At 36.2% G+C, this 18,509-nt stretch overlaps 2 protein-coding genes across 8 annotated transcripts in view; both read left to right on the forward strand.

Annotated features, from left to right (window-relative positions):
• LOC138160705 (olfactory receptor-like protein OLF3) overlaps positions 1 to 18,509 on the forward strand; it is a 650,404-nt gene that overhangs the window by 61,959 nt on the left and 569,936 nt on the right. The gene's annotated exons all lie outside the window — the stretch shown is intronic.
• Positions 603 to 2,570, forward strand: LOC138160504 (taste receptor type 2 member 41-like). Its single transcript, XM_069087058.1, has one exon. It carries the CDS (start codon positions 920 to 922, stop codon positions 1,865 to 1,867), a length of 948 nt encoding a protein of 315 aa, XP_068943159.1. The 5' UTR covers positions 603 to 919; the 3' UTR covers positions 1,868 to 2,570.

Consider the following 18,509-nt stretch of genomic DNA (forward strand, 5'->3'; position numbering starts at 1 on the left):
CTTTTTTTTTTTTTGCTTTTTGGAGAGGGGAAGGTAGGGCAGTTGGGGTTAAGTGACTTGCCCAAAGTCACATGGATAACTTTGTGTCTGAGGCTGGATTTGAACTCAGGTCCTCCTGACTCCAGGGCTGGTGCTCTATTCACTGCACCACCTGGCTGCCCCCCTAGTTCATTTTCAAAGCTGAGATTATTGACAGGTTTACAATTTGTACTCTCTTCCCTGTTTATTCATCATTAGGTAAAGCCCCCTCCTGGAGGAGTGTTCATCTTTAAAAAAAACATTTTATACATATAGTCAGAAAATGATAGTTATTCTTTTTCTTTCTCCTACCTATAAGGACAGGGGATCACAATCCCTATACTCCAAATATTCGCAGCTTGTTTGGAGGAATAGTCGTGTTTTCAGGCAGTAGGTTTGGGAGGTAGCCTTGTACAGTGAAAGGAACAGTAGCTCACAAATTAAAGGACATGAGTTCAAATTCCACCTCTGGTATTTAATACCTGTGTGATCTTGGGCAAGTTCAGACATCATTGGCCCTCAATTTTTTCATTCACAAAATAGGGGATGGGACAAGATGGCTCCTGAAGAACCTTTCAGCTCTTGATCTATGATATTATGATAGAAATGTTTAGCTTCCATGACAAGAACCCAGGGAAGTTATTTCCACTGATCCAGGCAAAGAATGCAAATCATATGCATTTGAAAAGATCACTGCTAACTGAGGCTGGTGGAGATTTGCATCCATACAGAGCTGCATGGACCTTTCCTCCCCAACCTCACAGGGTTCCCTAATTATACTGTGGCTTGGAGAGAAAGGGTAGAGCATCTTCCTGCACATCTCATCAAACAAAGTAGGAACTCCATGCATCAGGGGCCAGTAGAGATCTAAGAAAGAGCTTTCAGTGTAGGAGTGCCTGAAATGGTGGAACTATTCACAGTCTTTGCCATGGTTCTCTATGTCCTATTGTGCTTCCTGGGGATCATGGCTAATGGCTTCATTGTTGTGGTACTGGGAAAGGAGTATGTTCGATGCCACCGGCTGTCTCCCTGTAACATGATTCTGATCAGTTTGGGTGCCTCTCGCTTCTGCATGCTGTGGGTTGGAATGATACAGAACTTTTACTATTTTCTTCACCACCTACAATATTCCAAGGAGCTTGCCCAACAGTACTTTGGGATGTACTGGATTTTTCTGAATACCACCACATTCTGGTTTACCACTTGGCTTAGTGTCCTCTTCTGTGTGAAGATTGCAAACTTCACTCACCCCATTTTCCTTTGGCTGAAATGGAGAGTCAAGGCACTTGTACCCTGGTTACTACTAGTCTCCCTGCTAATCTCTTTCATTGTCACCATGCTGTTTTTTGTGGGGAACAATACTTTGTACCAAGCATTCTTGCAGGGGACATTCTCAGGGAACATAACCTCATATGGTCTTACTAGGAAATTAGAAATCCACTATTTTCTCCCTTTGAAACTTATTACTTTATCAATCCCCTGTTCTTTGTTTGTAGCCTCAGTAGTTCTGCTGATTACCTCTCTGCAGAGACACTCTTGGAGAATGCAACATAATGCTAACAGTGCCCAGGATGCTAGTACTCAGGCTCACACCAGAGCTCTGAAGTCTCTGGTCTCCTTCCTCATCCTTTATGCTCTTTCTTCTTTGTTTATTATCACTGATGTTGCTGCCTTTTCTGGCTCTCAGGGTACCTGGTATTGGCCATGGCAAATTGTGGTTTACCTGTGCTCATCCATTCATCCCTTCATCCTTATCCTTGCCAACTCCCAGCTAGTAGGGGCAGTCATGAAACTTCTTCTTCTGCCTAAAACCTTCTGGAATAATAAGAGAATGTCATCTCCTATCTGAAATACGCACCTCTCTCTTCTATACCAAAGAAAAAACTCTGCTGAGGACTGGAGCAGAGCCCATCTCTTGACTTTAAAGTTTTTATCTTCTTGAATTGCAGATAGCAATTAAACATTTTCCTCATTCATTATTCCTGTACACATATTTTCAAGTGAATCTGAGATCTCATGGATGTAGGAGGGTCTGACTCGCAGTGAGGCCTTCTTGATGCCTGTCTCTGCTGCCCATCCTGCTTCACTCTTGTCCTCCCTTGAGTTCACCATAAGGGGCATCCAGCTTCCCTCAAATGACCCTCAGAAAGGTCACCTCTGGGTTGTCTTTCCAAAAACGAAATGTTCAAGAATGTCACAGATGCTTCTCCTATCACAGTGTTCATATGATTAAACCACTTTACTTTTCTATTTTAAGAAATTTTTAAAAATTTTGTCTAAATGTTATTTTAAAGCCTTTTGTGCTAAGATAGAGGCTATTTGAAAAATCAATGTGAGGAAATCTTGGTTAGAGCATTTATTGTGGAAGGCAGGCTGTAAGAAGCTCAGATGGCTAGAGTCAATGCCAGATATTAGAAGTCATTGTAAGTAAATTTTATGGAACATTTTTTATTGGGAGGGAAAAGTTTATAGAATCTTTGATTTAGAGCTGAAGGAAACTTAGAAACCATTTACATGGGAGGAAAATGAAACTCAGAGAAATGAAATTACTCTTAGGTCACATAGGTAACTTGAATTCAAGTCTTTTGATTTCAAACCATGGCTTCTTTCCCTAGACCAGTGGTTCCAATTAAAAAAAATTTTTTTGACCTTCTTTAAACATCATCACCACTACCACCACCAACACTACCATCAACAAATGCATTATGAATCCCCAAGGTAATATAATATACTACTTGTAATAACTAATGTTACTTGTAATAGCTGAAATGATAAGTTTTTTCCTCAAAAGTTCAAAATTAAAATTTATACTATATAATTTAAAAATATAAAATTGAACACACTGTAAAATTAGAAAACTGTGATAATAAAGTTATTAAAAGATTTAATGTTGGATATTTTCTAAGAATTAAAAGTAGCAATTCAGTAAGACTTCAAATGCTTACTATGATCAGGCAGACCTTGGATTGAATTTCTTTATATTTTTATTGAATAAAAATCGCCTTTTAAATGAAATAAGTGACAATTTGCTAGATATTTAGCATAATGTAACAATATTATATAAACTTGATTTGATTTCCTTTATTTGAAGAAAAATTTGCAATATTTGGTTCAATACCAAGAAAAACACAATTTTAAGTCTAGTTCTGGATGAATTTTATTTCTGTATTTTGAATTTTAAGAAGAATAAAATGAAAATGCTTGTTCATACAAATATGTTGTAGAACATGATAGGATACTTCTATAAGCTCTGTTGCTGGGTGATGAAGATTCATTTTTATTTTTAGCCCAAAGTTTATAAGACAATCAATTTTAATGTTTGTAGTCTAAAATCCATTGTGATGTTAACATAATTTTTTTCATCCATTATCAATTCATTAGTCAGAGACAAAAAATAAATATCAAGTAGGCTGTAAATCCAATTTAACTTATTAGAAATTCTAGGAAAACATTTTATTGAAAGTTACTTTTAAAAATTTCAGATGATGATTGATATCTTTTTTTTTTATTAGACTGATACAAAAGCAGTTCATTTTCTATTAAGAAATTATGGGGGCGGCCAGGTAGCACAGCGAGTAAGAGCACCGGCTCCAGTGTTGAGATAGACCTGGAGATTGAATCCTGGACTCAGACACTTAGCAACCACCCAGAAACACCTGGCCGTGTAACCTTGAGCAAGTTACTTAACCCCAATTGCTTAGGGGCGGCCAGGTGGCTCAGCGAGTAAGAGCACCGACTCCAGAAATAACTGGCCGTGTAACTTTGAGCAAGTTACTTAACCCTGATTGCTCAATAAAAAAAAAAAAAAGAAATTATGGGGAGGTGCAGCTAGATGGGGCAGTGACTAGATCATGAGTCCTGGAGTCAGGAGGACCTGAGTTCAAATTTGACTTCAGACACTTAAAACTTACTAGCTGTGTGACCTTGGGCAAGTCACTTAATTCCAATTAACCCTCCAAAAACAAAAGGCAAAAAAAAGAAATTGTGGGAGAAGATTCTGGTAAGATGGCAGAGTACGTCAGAAAACTTTGGCTCTCCAGCTTTCCTCCACAGAAAAAGAAACATATAGAGCAGTGGAGATAAACAAAAGTCACTGTAAAGCAGTTGTTCTCCCAAGACAACCTAAGAAGATTCCAGGAAACTCCTGACCTCACAGCCTGAGTGAAGTGCCAGCTCCTCCAGTCCATCTCTACAGAATCAACAAACAAAAAGCCCCAGGATCAGCTGTGGTTGGGAGGCAGCCTCAGCCTTAGAAACCTTCATCTCATGGACAGTGTGGGGATCTAATGACTATATATATAAGTAGGTGAAGATTGAGGGACCTTCCATTGTCAAGGGATGCCAAGCACAACTGTGCTGACCAGATACTTTTAGGCTGAAGCTCTGGGGAGAAGGAACTAGCATACTTCTGGAGAGTGCTGTAGTAGAGGCAGGGACCCTGCTGCCTGTGGGCACTTGCAGGAGAGAGGACAGGTATTGTTTGCAGCCACCTGAGGGACTGCAGGAGCAATATCATTTGTGGGACAATGGGACTTGGGGTTCTGGCTGTGGTTTAGGAGTGGTGAGGAGAGCCTAAGGTTGAACCCCTGGACAGACTTCAGAAAATAACAGCAAGAAAGACTTGAGGCTTGAGGCATTATTCCCCATACCTCAGGACTTAGACTTGATCACACTAATAGGAGCTAAAACAAAACAAAACAAAAAAATGAATAAGCAAGAGAGAAGGAAACCAACCATACATAGCTGCTACAGGGATAGAGAAGATCTGGGTTCCCCTTCAGAGGAAGATAATGGAGCTAAAAAAGCCACTTCTTTTTAAATTAGATCCCAAGCACAAAAAGAGTTCTTGGAAGAACTTAAAAAGGACTTTTAAAATAAAATAAGAGAGATCAAGGAAAAATTAGAAAAGAAAAAGAGCAATCCAAGAAAATCAAGAAAATTATGAAAAGAAATTTAACCAACTTGAAATAGAGAATTAAAAACTTAAGGAAGAAAATAATTACTCAAAAACTAGAATTGGGTAATGGAAAGCTAATGGCATTCTAAAACATAAAGAAATAAAACAAAATCAAAAGAATGAAGAAATAGAATAGTATGTGAAACATTTCATCAGAAAAACAAGTGTTCTGGAGAAATAACGTAGAAGTAGACTACCTAAAAATCACCTTTAAAATTTTTTGATACAATATTACAAGAAATTATCAAGGAAAATTACCCTGAAGATCTAGAACAAAAAGGCAAAATAGAAATAGAAAAAAAATACACCAATCACCACCCGAAAGGTATTCCAGGGGGAAAACTCACATGAATACCATAGTGAAGTTTCAAAACTCCCAGGTTAAGGAGGAAATATTGGAAGCAACAAGAAAAAAAAAAACTATTTAAATATCATGGAGCTACAGCAAGGATTATAGAAACCCTGCTACTATGTTGAAGGAACATAGATCTTGGAGTACTTTATTTCATAGACTAAAAGGGTTTATGAACAAGGTAACTTTTCCAGGAAAGTTAAGTATAATCCTGAATGAAAAACAAAAAAGGACATTGACTTTTGGATATTTGTGACAAAAACAGAAGAGCTTGAGGTAAAATTCAGCATATAACACCCAGGAGAAATATAAGGTAAACATTAAGGACCAACTCTAAGGACTCAATAAATCAAATTGTTTACTTCTCACATATGAAAATATTATCATAACTTTTATGACTGTCATTTTTACTTGGGTTGTTTGAAATAAAGACTTGGGCTGAGCTGAGTATGATTCTAAGAAAAAAAAATAAAAATTTATAGGGAAAGATAGAAAGGAACAATTATTTCATATAAGTGAAGCACAAAAGGAAAAATTAATACAGAAAAAGCTAGTAGTAGGGAGGGAAGATAGTGCTAAAATCTTATTCTCATTAGGAATGGGTTAGAGAGGGAACAACCTATCTATCAAGAAAAGTATAAAAGTCTTCTAAACTCAGAAAGAAATAAGAGGGCAAGGGGATGGGGGGGAGAGGATAAGGGAGGGACTCATAGGGGTGGAGGTTAAGGAATAGGACTGCAAGGTTGAAGGTAAAGCAGAGGAGTGAGGAGGGATAGGAATAGAGTAAGACAGGATAGTGAGGAAAAATAAGAAGGAGGAAAAAAGTACACATAATTATAGCTTAGAATGTGAATGGGATGAATTTACCCACAAACTGAAAACTGATAGCAGATTAAAAATTTAAATTCAACAATATATTGCTTTCAGAAAATGCTATAGGTGCGGCTAGATGGCGTAGTGAATAGAGCACCCACTCTGGAGTTAGGAGGACCTGAGTTCAAATTCGGCTTCAGAAACTTAACACACACAAAAAACTAGCCATGTGAACTTGGTCAAGCCACTTAACCCCAAATTGCTCTCCAAAAAAGCAAAAAAAAAAATTAAAAAATTAAATGCTATAAAAATTAGAGGAACACAGAAACATAAAATAAAGGGCAGGAGTAGAATTTACTATGTATAAAAAAAAGTAGGGGTAGTGATCATAATCTCAAAGTGAAAACTAAAGTAGATTTAATCAAAAGACAGAAATAGGGAAGCTATTCATGAGCATTTTAGACCATTTAAAATAACTAGACAGTATAAAATACCCAAGAATATACTTGCCAAAGCAGACACAGGAACTATATGAACATAAACATAAAACAGTTTTTATGCAAATAAAGTCAGATCTAAGTAATTGAAGTAGTATTTATTGTTCTTGGGTAGGCAAAGTCAATATAATAAACAAATGACAATTTTGTCTAACTAATTTATTTCTGTAATACCATCCCAATTATATTACTTAAAAAAATTATCTTACTGAGTTAGGGAAAAAAAACACACAACAAAGTTCATTTGGAAGAACCAACTTCAAAAAATCTGGGAAAAAAGATGTAAAGGAAGCAGATTCAGTAGTATCAGACCTTAAACTATATTATAAGGTGAGAGGATTGTTGAAATGTAAAATGGAAAATTTTGATCATTTTATATGAAAATTTTCTTGTATAAATAAAACCTATGCAGCAAAGAATAGAGGGGATGCAGGAAGTTGGGGAAAAAACTTTCATAGACAATCTCTCAGATAGAATGTGATTGGGTTGGAATATTGCTGTGGTATAGGAAATGATCAATCCAAGCTTATTTAGAAAAACATGGAAAGACTTGGACTTATGAAGGAAGATGCTATTATCTATCTTCAGAGAAACAAGTGGAAATTAGCATAGTACAGTCTTATATCTATGTATGTGTGTGTATATATGTGTTTATAGATATCTTTGCATATACCTATGCAAAGTAGTGTATATACACATATATACCCATAGTCACACACATTTGTGTGTATATTTGTGTGTGTGTATACTTGTACTTAGTTGTAGCCTTCTTTGGGGAAGAGAGGAAAACAAAGTAAAAAGTGCACAGCAGTGAACAAGAGAAGACTTACAAGAAAGTAAAGCTGGACAGCTTTGAAAACAATGTGTAGTGTTTATTATATAAGTTTTCTTGAAATGGAAATTTATTATTTTATACTGAATCCTCTCACAATCTGCTGTATACATGAAATGTTTTTTCCTTTCCTATTTTGAATTTAAGTTTAAAATAAACAAAAAAAAATGGGGCAGCTAGGAGGCGAAGTGAATAGAGCACAGGCTCTGGAGTCAGGAGGACCTGAATTCACATCCTGCCTCAGACACTTAACACACACAAAAAACTAGCCGTGTGGCCTTGGGCAAGTCACTTAATCCCAATTTCCCTGCCAAAAAAAAAAAAAAATAAAAAGACATTATGTAATGTCACAGAGCACTATATTGTTCTCACTTTCGGGGTTCCAAAATTTTAGTTTCTCATTTGTTCTTTTTGTTTTATCTTGAATACTGAATATATTTGTATTGTCAGCAATACAATTTTAGGATCTATAGAGTTCATTTAATTTTGAGGCAATATCCTAATATTGTTAATTATCCTAAAATTGCTAATTAATGCTAAATATACTAATCTTTGTAGCTGTGTCATACCACTTGATCCCTCATATACTCCCTCGGGTAAAGAGGGTGATCAATAAAGGTTGCAGCCAATTCTTTTCTCAATATAAATAGATGAGTAATAACCTTTCCATAAGAAATCTGTGTGTTTGAAGTGCATCAAGCCTGATATACATCTCTGTACATGAAATAGTAAACAATTAAGAATTATTTTGATAGCACTATCTAATAAGTTTTAATTTGTGGCATTCTCTTTGATCCTGAAGCATTTATATGTTTCACTGTGCCCATTTCTCATTAAATTTTTTGGCATACCAAATGACACCCTCAAGTTTCTCAGTCACTAATTTTGTGCCATTTGTGTAAAGTCCAGAAGAGGATCTTCATATTCATTATTATGAATTAAGTAAGTTAAAATCTTCCCCCATTATATGTTCTGGTAATTGATGATAAAATAGTGTATTCTCTTATGCTTTAGCATCTTGGTGCTATATGATAAATATACCATGTCCAATCCTTTGCATCCACTAACAGCTTCACTTTCTTGACAGTTGCAAAAACGTCTATTTGACAAACAAAGAAATGAATGTGAAAGTTTAAAACAAACAGTGAGAAATTTATTTGATAAACATTTATCAGGTGCTCACTATGTGTCAGGTACTGTGCTAAACACTTGAAACACGAAGAAATGTGAAGGAGAATCCTTGCTCTCAAGGAACTTACAGTCTAATGAGGGAGATAACAGGAAAACAACTATGTACACACAAGCTACATATAGGAAAAATTAGAAATAACTAATAGAGGGAAGACCCTAGAATTGAGGGGGATCTGGAAATGTTCCCTGGAGAAAGTGGGATGCTAGTTGGACTTAAAGGAAGCCAAAGAAGTTAGGAGGTGGAGATGAGAAGAGAGAGAATTCCAGGTAAGTGGAGCAGCTGGTGAAAATAACTGAAGTCTGGATGTAGACTATCTTATTCAATGAACACTTGCAAGAAGATTTGTGTCCCTGCATTATAGAGCATTAGCGAAGTGTGAGGTATGAGAAATTTGGGAAAATGTGTTGTACTGTAATGCCAAGCAAAGGCAACTTCCCAAGGTTCAAAATACCAGCATAGGTGCTCTCCATTTTATTCAGTGACAAATTAAGAACAGAGAAGATCAAAATATGACATTGATGGTGTACCTGGGGTCTAGGTCAAACCAACTTGTAAAACCAGTCTGTGAAGTTGTAATTTGTCCTTTCCTACCCTTGAGCTCTGCCCCTTCTCCCTATCCCACACTCCACCTAGTTAACACCCTGTGACCCCTTTGTTCTTACTTAATCTCTTCATTTCTTCTGGGCCTGGCCCACACCCTCCTTTATCCTTGCCTTTTGTCTCCTTAAGGACCTGGCCCAAATCTTATCTAAACTATCTATTCACATGGTCCTCTTGGTCAGCTCTAACCTTTTCTATGCACTGAGGCCCCTCCTGTCAGGTCAGCCCTGACAATGGCAGCCCCACCCTTTAAAGGTAAAAGCATGTACCCCTCTCACTTGCAGGTCCCCTAAAGGACTCTTGCCCACTTCTCATGGAAGTGTAACAATAAACTTCTACAACTCTCACTCCAATTAAGCCTGAGACCTTGAATTCTTTCCAGATGATATTGCAGGTTTTCTGGTCTTAGATAAGATCAGAATTCCTGCTGAAACTATTGGGATCCCCTCCCCCATCAACATCATTCAAAATACAGCATTTACTAAGTGTGATTAAATAATCTCCAAGTACTACCCCACCCCAGGACCTTACATTCATTCAATCAATTACAAAGTCCCTGTTCTAAATACTACTCCACCCCTAGGCTGTAACTTCATTTAGTCCATCACAAAGCCCCTCTTCTCAAATGGAGATTAGTTTCCAATCATAAGTAAAGTACATTCATTTGTTCAATCACAGAGCACAAAAAGGTCAAAAGTTCATCTTTCCCTACCAGGAAGTAAGGGGTAAGGAGATGGGGGATATAAGAGAGGGCTGACTGGAGGAAGGGGTAATCAGTATGCTTGCCATTTTGGGATGGGGGCTGGGCAAGAGATGGGGAGAAAATTTGGAACTCAACATTTTGTGGAAATGAATGTTGAAAACTACAAAGAAATAAATAAATTCTGAAGGAAAAAAAATTGAGCTAAACAAAAGAGAAAGAACCCAACTATGGTTAGTTACTATGGTGATAGAGAAGATCTGGGTTCAAACTGATAAGAAGATAATGATATTAAGATAGCTATGTCTACTAAAAAAAGTAAAATGGTTACAAAACCAAAAAGAGTTCTTGGAAGAGCTTTAAAAGAACTAAAAATCAAATAAGAGAGGTTGAAGAAAAAATTAAGAAAAAAATTAGAGCAATGAAAGAAAATTATGAAAAGAAAGTCAACCAATTGAGAAAAGGATCCAAAAACTTATGAAAGAAAATAACTCCTTAAAAATCAGATTTGGGCAAGGAAAGCTGATGATTTCATAAGACACAAAGAAATAATAAAACCAAAAGAATGAAAAGTAGAAGAGAATGTGAAACATTTCATTATAAAAATAATTGAGCTGGGGAGCAGATTGAGGAAAGACAAGATAACAACTGTTGGACTACCTGAAAGTTATGACCAAGAACAATCTAGACACTATAATTCAAGAGATTATTGAGTAAAATTGTCCTGAAGTTTTAGAACCAGAGGGTAAAGTAGAAATAGAAAAAATTTACCAGTCATCACCTGGAGACATCTCCACATAAAAACTCAAAGGAAGATTACATCTAAGTTTTGAAACCCTCAGGTCAAGGAGAAAATACTATAAAGAATTAGAAAAAAAAACAATTTAAATACTGTGGAACTACTATCAGAATAACACAAGATTTAGCAACTTCTACATTAAAAGAGCAAAGGACACAGAACATTATATTCTTTAAGGCAAAGGAACTGGATTTGCAACCAAGAATAATTTACCCAGCAAAGTTGAGTGTAATACTGCATGGAAAAAGGACTTTCAGAATTCATGAGGAAAAGAACAGAACTGCACAGAAAATTTGACCTACAAGTATCAGGAGAAACACAAGAAGGTAAATATTAAAGACCAAGTATAGGGTCTTTAATAATTACAAACTGTTTACTTCTTATATGAGAATATGTTATTGATAACTTAGAAATGTCATCATTACTTGGTGTAATTTGAAAAAGCAGTCATGATAGAAGGCTTGGTGTTGAGTTGAATATTATATGATGATCCTAAAAAATAAAATTGGGTAGGGAGAGGTAAAATGGAGCCAATTATTTCATAAAAAGGAGGCATGAATGGAAGAACTGTTACAGTGAGGTCTCATATCCACTTAAAAATGCAGGGGTTAGACCACGTGGCCTCTGAGGTCTTTATTTGCTCTATATTTATGATTGTCCTATCATCTGCTGAAGATTACACAGCTAATACATGACAAGGCTTGAACCAAATCCAGTATCCTTTCCATAGTATTAGTAATCCTGATAAAAAGAATCCTTAGTGACTCCCTTTTTGGTCCAGGGAAAAATAAACATTATGTAGTCTGGCAAATTTAAAGCCCCTTGTAATCTGGTTCCCATCTACCTTTCCCATTTCATCTAATACTCTTCCTTTCTTGCACAAGCAGTTTATCTGGCATGCTACTTATCCCCTGAGCACACCAATTCATCCTGTCTCCTAGGCTTTCCCAACATAGTCCCTCAATGCATCTTCTTCTCTGTCACCTCTGTCTCTTGGAATCCTTATCTTCTTTCAAGATACATCTCAGGTGTTTCTTCTTAAGAAAGATTTTTTAGATTCTCCTCTTCTTTCTCTGTTTTTCTTTTCTCTTTTGCTTTTTGGAGGGTAATTGGGGTTAAGTGACTTTCCCAAGGTCACATGGCTAGTTTGTGTGTGTGTGTGTGTGTGAAGTGACTGAGGCCGGATTTGAACTCAGGTCCTCTTGACTCCAGGGCTTGTGCTCCATTCACTGTGCCACCTAGCGCCCCCCCCCCCCATTTGTCTCTCTCTGTCTTTGCCTCTGTCTCTTTCTTTCTCTTTCTCTGTCTCTGTCTGTCTGTCTCCCCTTTCTCTCTTCCTCTGCCCCTCCACAGAAGAATGTAAACTCTTTAAGTGTAGGGACTGTGTTCCTTTAAAAAAATATTTTTAAAATAAAATTTTATTTTTTCCCCCAGTTACATGTCAAGAAAAAATTTAGCATTCATTTTTACAAGATTTTGAGCTCCACATTTTTTTCTTTCTCCCTCCCTTCCCTCTTCTGAAAATGGTAGGCAGTTTGACACTCAATTTATAAATGGGCTATCGTGTAAAAATATTTCCATATTAGTCACAGTTGGGAAGGAAGAAACAGATCAAAAGAAAAAAAACATAAAAAAGAATTAAGCAAATAAAAAAATTCTTCAATCTACATGCAGAGTCTATCAGTTCTTTATATGGATATGGATAGTCTTTTCCATCATGAGTCCTTTGTACTTGTCTTGGATTGTTGTATTGCTGAGAAGAATTGAATCATTCATAGTGATACAATGTTGCTGATGCTGTTAATAATATTTTTCTAGTTCTGCTCATTTCACTTTGCATGAGTTCCTACAAGTCTTTCTAGTTTTTTTTATGAAAGCTGCCTGTTCTTCATTTCTTATTGTGCAATAATATTCCATTACATTCACATACCATAGCTTTCTCAATCATTTCACTTTTGATAGACACCCTCTCAAATTTTCAACATTTTGCCACAACAAAAGGGCTGCTACAAATGTTTTTGCAAATGTAGGTCCTTTTCCATTTTTAAAAATGCTTTCTTTGGCATACAGACCTAGTAGTGATATTGCTGGATTAAAGGGTATGCATAGTTAGGTTGCCCTTTGGGCATAGTTCCAAATTGTTCTCCAGAATGGTTGTATCAATTTACAACTCCACCAAAAGTGCCTCACTGTCCCAATTTTGAAGCATCCTCTCCAACATTCATCATTTTCCTTTTTTGTCATATCAGCCAATCTCATAGGTGTGAAGTGGGACCTAAATTTTTTTTTAAATTAGCATTTCTCTAATCAATAGTTATGGTATGTCTTCATATGCCTATAGATAACTTTGACTTTTTCATTGGAAAACTGCCTCTTCATGTCCTTTGACCATTTATTAATTGGTGAATGGCTTATATTCTTAGAAATTTGACTCAGTTCTCTATACATTTGAGAAATGAAACCTTTATCAAACATACTTGCTGTGAAATTTCCCCCCAACTTTCTGCTTTCCTTCTAATCTTGGTTGTAATGATTTTGTTAATAAAAAAGTCTTTTAATTTAATATAATCAAAATGATCTATTTTACATTTTGCAAGGCTCTCTTTCTCTTGTTTGGTCATGAATTCTTATGCTATGTATTACTTCATTGTCTATGGTACCTTTTAGCAAGATGTAGTCTCCTTCCTTATCTCTTTTAATTAGGTCTATTTTTGCTTTTACTTTGAGATCAGAATTGCTACCCCTGCTTTTTTTTTTTTTAACTTCAGCTGAAGCATAATAGATTCTGCTTTAGTCCCTTACCTTTACTCTGTGTGTCTCTCTCTGCTTCTAGCATTTTTCTTGTAAACAATATAGTGTAGGATCCTGGTTTTTGATCCACTTTACTAATTTCTTTTTATGGGAGTGTTCTTCCCATTCCCATTCACAGTTATGATTACTGCCTGTGTATTTCCCTTCAACCTATTCTTCTTCCTGTTTGTCCTCTGTCTCCTTTCACCCTTTTCCTCCTCACCAGTGTTTTGCTTTGGTCAACCACATCCTCTGTTCCTGCCCCTCCCCTTCTCTCAGTGCATACCCCACACCCCACTTTAATTGATCTCCTTTCCTCCTTCCCTGTTGGGTAAAATAGATTTCTGTATTCAGCTTATTGTGTATATGATTCCCTCTCTGACCCAATACTTAATGGAGTAATGTTCAAGCAATGCTTATCACCCACCTTCCTATCTTCCTTTCCACTGTAATATGACTTTCATGCCTCTTCTTGTGACATAATTAACCCCATTGTACCTCTCACTTCCTTTTGCTCCACTGTACTCCTCTCTCTCATCACTTAACTTTTTTATGTCATTCCCTCAAAATCACCTTATACCCATACCCTCTCTCTATGTATATTCTTTCTAGTTGTACTATTAGTGATACAATTTTTAAGAATTACAGATATAATCTTCCTGTGTATGGATGTAAATAGTTTAGTTCTATTGGATGCCTTATGTTTTCTTTTCCCCTTTTACCTGTTTATACTTCTCTTTGGTCTTGATATTGGAGCTCAAATTTTTGGTTTAGTTCTGGTCTTCTCCTTATGAAAGCTTAAAATCCTTCTATTTCATTGAATGACAATTTTTTCCCTTTATGTATTCTGCTTATTTTCTCTGGGTAAGTGATTCTTGATTGTAGTCCTTGCTCCTTTGCCCTTTTCCAGAATATCATGTTCCATGACCCCTGATCCTTTAAGGTTATAGCTACCAAAAAATGTGTAATCCTGATTGTGACTTGCCAATGTTTGAATTGTTTCTTTCTGAACACGTGTAGTATTTTTGGCTTGGCCTGTTAGTTCTGAAATTTGGCTATAGTGCTCCTTGTTTTTGTTTTGGGATCTGTTTCCTGAGGTGATCAGTAGATTCTTTCAAAGTCTATTTTGCCCTCTGGTTCCAGACATCAGGGAAGTTTTCCTTGATAATTTCTTGAAAGATGCTACCTAGGTCCTCCTTTTGATTATGGATTTCTGGTAGTCCAATGATTCTGATATTGTCTCTGCTGTATCTTTTTTTCAAAGACAGTTGTTTTTTTATGTGATATTTTACATTTTTTCCATTCTTTTGAATTTGTTTCATTGATTCTTGATATCTTATAGAATCATTAGCTTCCACTTGCCCAATTCTAACTTTGAAGGTGTTGTTTCCCTCAATTAGTTTTGGTACTGTCTTTCCTTCCTTTATTTTTTATTAACTTTTTTTTCCTATTTGGTCAATTGTACTCTTTAAGGAGTTGTTTTCTTCCATGGGTTTTTGTATCTCCTTTTCCATTTGGTAATTCTACTTTTTAAGCAGTTTTCCAAGCTATTGACTCGCTTTTCATAGTTCACTTGTATCACTCTCCTTTCTATTCCCAATTTTTTTCTACATCTCTTTAATGATTTTTAGGCTCCTTTTTGAGCTCTTATATGAGTTCTTTCTGAGTTTGAGAACACTTTACGTTTCAGTTTGGGGTATTTCCCATAGGTGTTTTCACATTGTTGTCCTCTTCTGAGTTTGTGTCTTGGTCTTCCATGTCACCATTATAACTTTCTAGAGTCAGATTTCTTTTTTGTTGTTTTTTTACTGATCTCTTTTTTTGACTTTATTCCTTTCTTTTTTTTTTGTAAAATTTTTAATTTTAAACTTTATTACATAATAAGAAAAGAAATAATAAACAAAATTAAATATTAAAACTAAAATAATACAAAATAATAAAAGAAAAAAAGTCATGCACAGTCGAGTCTGAGAGGATTGAAAGTATAAAGCAATAGATTTCCATTTCAAGAAAGCCTATATAATAAATACTACATGATGTGTTGAGAGCTCTCCATCTTTTCTTTGCTTCCTTGTAAGTTTTCTTTATTTTCTGTTGAGTATTTTTTACTTTATTCTTTTTACCCCTATAGTGCCAATGCAATATTTACAACTCCCACAATCACTATCAAGACTGTGACTGTAAATATCACATGATGGTCTGTTACAAAATATACTAATATATATATATATATATATAATATGTATATGTATGTATAGAATATATATAATATGTATATGTATGTGTGTGTGTGTGTGTGTATATATATATATATATATATATATATATACACACACACACACACAGAGGACAGAACTGAAGCATTTATTTTGATACCAGAAAACCAAATCCCAAAACCAGTAAGCCGATTCCATCATAGTACCAAAGATATTAAGAATTCATAATAACAGTAAGTCACAGCATCCTTCAGCCTTCCCATCCTTCTGTTTAGTTACAAACCTCTCTCTCCTTTCCTGAGCACCTCTCTCTCCCACTGTCTCTTTAGCTCTGATTCCCAGTTTCCTGTTGGTCTGCTCCACCCTTCAGCAACCTCCTACCACCACAAGTTCCATGTGACACTCAGTCTATTAGAGGGCAGAGTTTATCTTCACAGCGGGGAAGCTTCCTTTGGGCTCTGCTTCACCCTTCAGCAAATTCCCTCCATCACAGACTCCATGTGATTACATTCAGCCTATTAAGGGGCAGAGTTTAATTTCAAAGCAGGGAAGGTCTTCAAACTCTCCTCTAGGTCTATTAAGGGGCAGGGAAGATCTTCAAATTCCCATTCCCCTTACAACACTGCTTTCCCCTCCGCTCCCCCCCCCCAAAGAAGGCTACAATAAAGCACAGATATGTGTGTGTATACATGTGTACATATACATAGGTATATAAACATATACACAAAACACATACATATATACATAAACACCCATACACCCATACACAAATATGCTTACACATACATATACTTAGATATAGATCATCATAGTCATACATAGATATATGCAGTCATATGCATCTATGTAAGACTGAACTATACTTATTTATCCTATTTCTCTGAGCATGGATAACCTTTTCCTTCATAAGTCTGAGTCTTTCCATATTTTTTCCAAATCCACCAATTTGTCATGTCCTATACCACAGTAATATTTCTACTTTAAACTGTCTAGTTGTTTTAAATAATTCAAAATAACATTGTTAAATATGGCTGACACATAGTGTAGTTTCCCTATTTTTACTTTTGATTAAATCTGTTTTGACCTTAACTTTGTCCAAGATCATGATTACCACACCTACTCCTTTTTTCCTAACAAATTTCTACTCCTAATCTTTTTTTTATGTTTGTGTGTATCTCTTATTTCCTATCTCTCCTGACTCCTCTGCTTTACTTCTACCTCATACTTTGTCCTACTATTTGTTAACCTACTCCCCTCCAAAGATCCCTCCCTTATCCTCCCATTCCCATTAATCTAAACACCCTTCTATACCCCCTTTAACCTCTTCCCTCTCTCTCCCCTCTAAAGATCCCTCCCTTATCTTCTCCCCCATCCCTAACCCCTTAATATTGTATGTCCTTCTGAATTTAGAAGGCTTTTATACATACATACATAATATATGTGTATGCATAGCTTGATCTTGAACACATTTCCAATGAAAGTAGGTTTCCAGAACTACTAGACCTCCTCCCCATGACTAATTTCTCTTTGTTTGTTCCCTTTTATCCTTCATTTGCATAAGATACTTATTTTTAGATGTTCCTATATGGTTTTACTTTTTAAGATCATGTTATATCACAATTCTCTTGCATCACACTTACTTCTTTTCTCATTTTTTTCTACATCTCTTATATGATTTTTAAGCTCCTTTTTGAATTCTTCCATGAATTCTTTCTGGGTTTGAGCCCACTTCTCTTTTGAGGTTTGGAGTTTTGCCCATAGATGTTTTGACATTATTGTCCACTTCTGAGTCTATGTCTTGGTCTTCCTTGTCACCATAATAACTTTTTATGGTCAGATTCATTTTTTGTTGGTTTTTGCTCATTTATTTGTTTTGACTTTTTTCCTTTCTTTTAAACTTGAGCTCTCAGCTAGGATGAAAGAGGCAGTGTCTCAGGCTTCTTGTGTCAGTGGCTGTGGACCCTGGCTGTTAATTTGAAGCTTTTACCTTGAGGCCTGGGGGGCAACTCTTGTGGGTGTATCTGGTGCTACTAGAGGCCATAGGGGTCTGGTAGCTTACCTGGTGCTGAGTTGGGGTCCTAGTGGTGTTGTCTGGCATGTGTTGAGGTCTGGTTGGATGTTTCTGCATTTTTCTAGGCCTACACTGAATCAGGTGGAGGTCTGGCCACTGGAAGATGCCTGTTTGTTAAGGCATGTAGGTGCTCCCAGTGTTGGCATATACCTGCTTCACCACACTGGGGCTCAGGATCTCCCCCTGGTTTTCTGAGGTAGAACTTGCTGCTAGCTTACTCTGTTGCATTTGTATTTGCATTTTCCATTGCTCCCATGGCATTTTACATGTAGCTGGTATTTAGTAATTTTAGCCACCTTCCTATTTGGACAGTGCACTGCACCTGGAGTCAGGAAAACCTCATTTTAAATTTAGCTTCACACATTTACTAGCTGTGAGACTCTGGGCAAATCACTTGACCTCTGCCTGAATCAGTTTTTTCCTCTATAAAATGGGATAATAATAGCACCTACTTCCCAAAGTTGTTGTGAGGATCAGATATGATTTTTAAATCACTCTTCTTGTTGAATTGAATTATAATTTATATTGTTTGAGTTCATGTTATTTTTTCTCAGATAAGGTATTTTAATTAATTTTTTTGAAGCAAAGCATTATTACTTACAGCTGACAAATAAGTGATTTAGTGATCAAGTTTCTACAATTCTAGTCAAGCACCTTTGGGGTGTGTGTGTG

This window comes from Petaurus breviceps, unplaced genomic scaffold, assembly GCF_028583685.1.
Source record: "Petaurus breviceps papuanus isolate PSGF00001 unplaced genomic scaffold, PetGlider_PUasm1.0 181, whole genome shotgun sequence".
Taxonomy (NCBI): domain Eukaryota; kingdom Metazoa; phylum Chordata; class Mammalia; order Diprotodontia; family Petauridae; genus Petaurus; species Petaurus breviceps.

What these genes read in the sequence shown, in the direction of transcription:
- LOC138160504 (XM_069087058.1), top strand. Translation starts at nt 920, where the DNA reads ATGGTGGAACTATTCACAGTCTTTGCCATGGTTCTCTATGTCCTATTG.